The 3054-nt window shown below is 37.3% G+C and overlaps 1 protein-coding gene across 1 annotated transcript; it reads right to left on the reverse strand.

Annotated features, from left to right (window-relative positions):
• Positions 1-1738: 1738 nt before the first annotated feature.
• On the reverse strand, positions 1739-2731 carry LOC114733357 (uncharacterized). Its single transcript, XM_028920815.1, has one exon. It carries the CDS (start codon positions 2708-2710, stop codon positions 1847-1849), a length of 864 nt encoding a protein of 287 aa, XP_028776648.1. The 5' UTR covers positions 2711-2731; the 3' UTR covers positions 1739-1846.
• Between the last annotated feature and the right edge of the window lie 323 nt (positions 2732-3054).

Consider the following 3054-nt stretch of genomic DNA (forward strand, 5'->3'; position numbering starts at 1 on the left):
GTGCTTATTTTCAGCAATAATCCTTTGTTAAAACATTTAGGTCCCGTTGAGTATAAAGCATTACAATTAAGAATGAAAGGTAAGGATTGAAATTAGGATTGGAATTGAGAAAACCCATCAAAGAAATAATGTTAAACAACACCAAGGCCTCCTAAATCTGGTGGCACCAATAGGGACTGTCAAATGCTTCCTTCCCTTTCAATTCTGCCCAAAACAACTAAACAAGTCACTCATACGCATATCTGTTTGTTGACAATATTTAAAAGCCAGCGCTAAGGGCAGGCCAGAATGGAACTGCTCACTCATTTATCAAAGCAAGGCCTTTTGTCTTAAGACAGTATTGATTGTTTACACCCTATAGGAACCAGTTACAAAAGTCAAAATATCTCTGGTTGGGAGAACTTTCAAAACCAACGTTTTGGTTCAAATCATGGTTTCAAAAGCAGAGTAGTCAAGCAAGGGTCTAAAACCCAAAAGAAATTTTAACCATCAAACCATGATTCTGAACCCAAAACCTTGGTTATAGAAGTTGAGGAGAATAGCTTTTAATTGGCTTTCACAATCTCTTTTAATCCAAACATTTGAAATCACGTTTTCGATGTGCCAAATCATGATTTGAAGTTCACAGCTAATGTGCCTCCTCTTATCTCCATAACAACCCATACTTTAGTATTATTTAATCTGCCCCTGTTTGAAACCCTCCGGATGCACCAAAAAGATATCAGACATGAGAGACATTGTGGACTCATGAAGGATTTTGTGTGTAGTGGTTTTGTGGTCTTCCATCAGCATTGCAAATATCTACCCATCTTTTTATATTTATTTATTTATTTTATGAACATATCGACACGTCTTGCATAAAAGCCTCAGAGATTTGCTCTGTTTTTGGAAGCAATTGATACCGGGCGGCATTTCCATCCTCATGTCCCTTTCTCTGTTTTTGCTCTGTTTTCTCTATACTTTATTCTTTTTCTTTCTTTTCTTTTTCAATTTCTTGGATGTGTCTGGTAGTTGAAGAATGGCTGGAGAAAATTTTATACAAATATATACGTAAGATCTTCCTATTGCACGGGTGGCATGTCGTTTGGTAGGTTACTATAAAGACTCAGTATAAGTTCAATGCTTTGATATGTTGCTGCAGGTAGGTACCGACCATACAAAATAAAATATTTTGGCTCTTCCATTGATGAACCAAAACTCAAGGTTTTAACAGCACAGGGATTTGGTTTGACGGAAATCTATAGTGCGGATCTTCGAGATAAATTATTTTAGATAGAGGTTTGTTCTATTATATCCAAAACTAAAAGGTGGACATTTTAGTAAAATTCATCTCGAGAACTATACATAAAACTAATTTATCACGTATGCTTATTAACATTGACACTTAAATTTCACATGATTACAAGAAATCTTTCAAACGCTATCGGTTATGATCCTTGAAAAAGTTTTGAATTTCAAGGATCTTGACCATCATTAACATAATATGTTTTAATTGCCGTTTTACTCTATATCTCCGTTTTTGGTGAGGGGAAAAATAGAAATTTCTGTTTTCTATGTCTGCTATAACACCGTGGCTTTCTTCAAGTGAAGATGTAACGAACATATGAATATTTAATCTTTTATTTTAAGCCGTACCTTTTTTGAAGAAACTAGATACCTGATTCGGAAAAAAGAAGTTCAGACTAAAAAGAAAAAGATGACCCCAAATATAGAGTATAAACTGCTGTTTGTATTTCATAGTATAAACATCCAAATACATATATATACGTGTTTAAAATTGAATCCTCATCCCTAAAATATGGATGGCTTGCAGGATTTTAAACATAATTTGCCAGACATGAACCCTCTATTGAGAGATTATGTTCAAAAGGGAGGCTCTAGTTTTGATCAACCGCCTAAACACAATCTGCAAATCATTCTCAAGGCCTTCAATGGCCATCTCCAGAGCCTCCAATCTTGTATGAACAATCTTCATCTTCTCAAAACGACCTCCTTCACTTGCAAAACTGTTCAACACTGAATCTACGCTCTTCAACTCATTGGCTATTTCTGAGTTATCTTCACATGCTTCCACAGTGCCTTTGGGCATCCATCTAGCAACCACAAACCATTTGGCCTCTTTTGGCATCACCAAGAAGGCCAAAAGCGATTGGAAGATTGAAGCGGTCATCAAAATGGCTTCCCTAATTACTCTTATCACAGAAGCCATCTGATCATCAAGATTCAGGAGCGGGGTTGCACCAAACCTGCCTTCCATCTGCTTTAAGTCTGTGATAAGTGTCCTCACGTTCTTCCTCATCTTCTTGGTGAAGAACTTGTATTCTGCTACACTTTTTTCAACAGACGAATCTCCTTTTCTTCTTCTGACTGCAGAATGAAGGGCTTCAACGTTTTCCTTGATCTGCAACAATATATCCCTCGTGATGCCACATATGTCCAAAACCCTAACTGATCCATCTAAAAGCTCCTCAACGCAGTGATCAGCCTGATGCTGAGAAATCGCCAGTTGAATTGAAGACATGTGAAGAAGCTCGTCCAGGCTTATGTAGACGTGTTCAAGCAAGGACAGGCCTGTACGAACAGAGTCTGATGTGGGTGTGGATGTTACTTCCCAAGTCTTGAGCTTGTTGAGCTCTTCGTCAACTTTAATGGTGGTGGGGTGAGATCTAGAGGGCAAACTGATAGAGCGAGCATGGTATTTCATAACCATAGCTGCTCTGGTTGATCTTTTTTCTGCTCTGTGGATAGCCTCAAAACTGATGTTTGTATTAAATTTGAAGTCTTGGAATGGTTGTTTATATACAAGTGAGAGGGATGATTTTTTTAGAGGCGGAAATGAGGACGGCAAAGAAGGTGAAGGGGCATGTGGTGCCCGCATGGATTCCCTTCAAGTTTGGTGACATTGTCTCATTTCTGCCCGACATGGAGGTCCACAATTATTTTACCCATCCATCTATCCATCCATCAATATTTTGTAATTAATCTTAGAAAAGTAGCTAAATTATTGCTTTACAAATTTTAAAAAATTAATTAGATTATTCATAATAAATTAAT

The sequence above is a fragment of the Neltuma alba genome, unplaced genomic scaffold, assembly GCF_004799145.2.
Source record: "Neltuma alba isolate B1F8T4 unplaced genomic scaffold, ASM479914v2 tig00012996_pilon, whole genome shotgun sequence".
NCBI lineage: Eukaryota > Viridiplantae > Streptophyta > Magnoliopsida > Fabales > Fabaceae > Neltuma > Neltuma alba.

Coding starts and splice junctions, on each gene's coding strand:
- LOC114733357 (XM_028920815.1), bottom strand. CDS start 2,710: ATGGTTATGAAATACCATGCTCGCTCTATCAGTTTGCCCTCTAGATCT.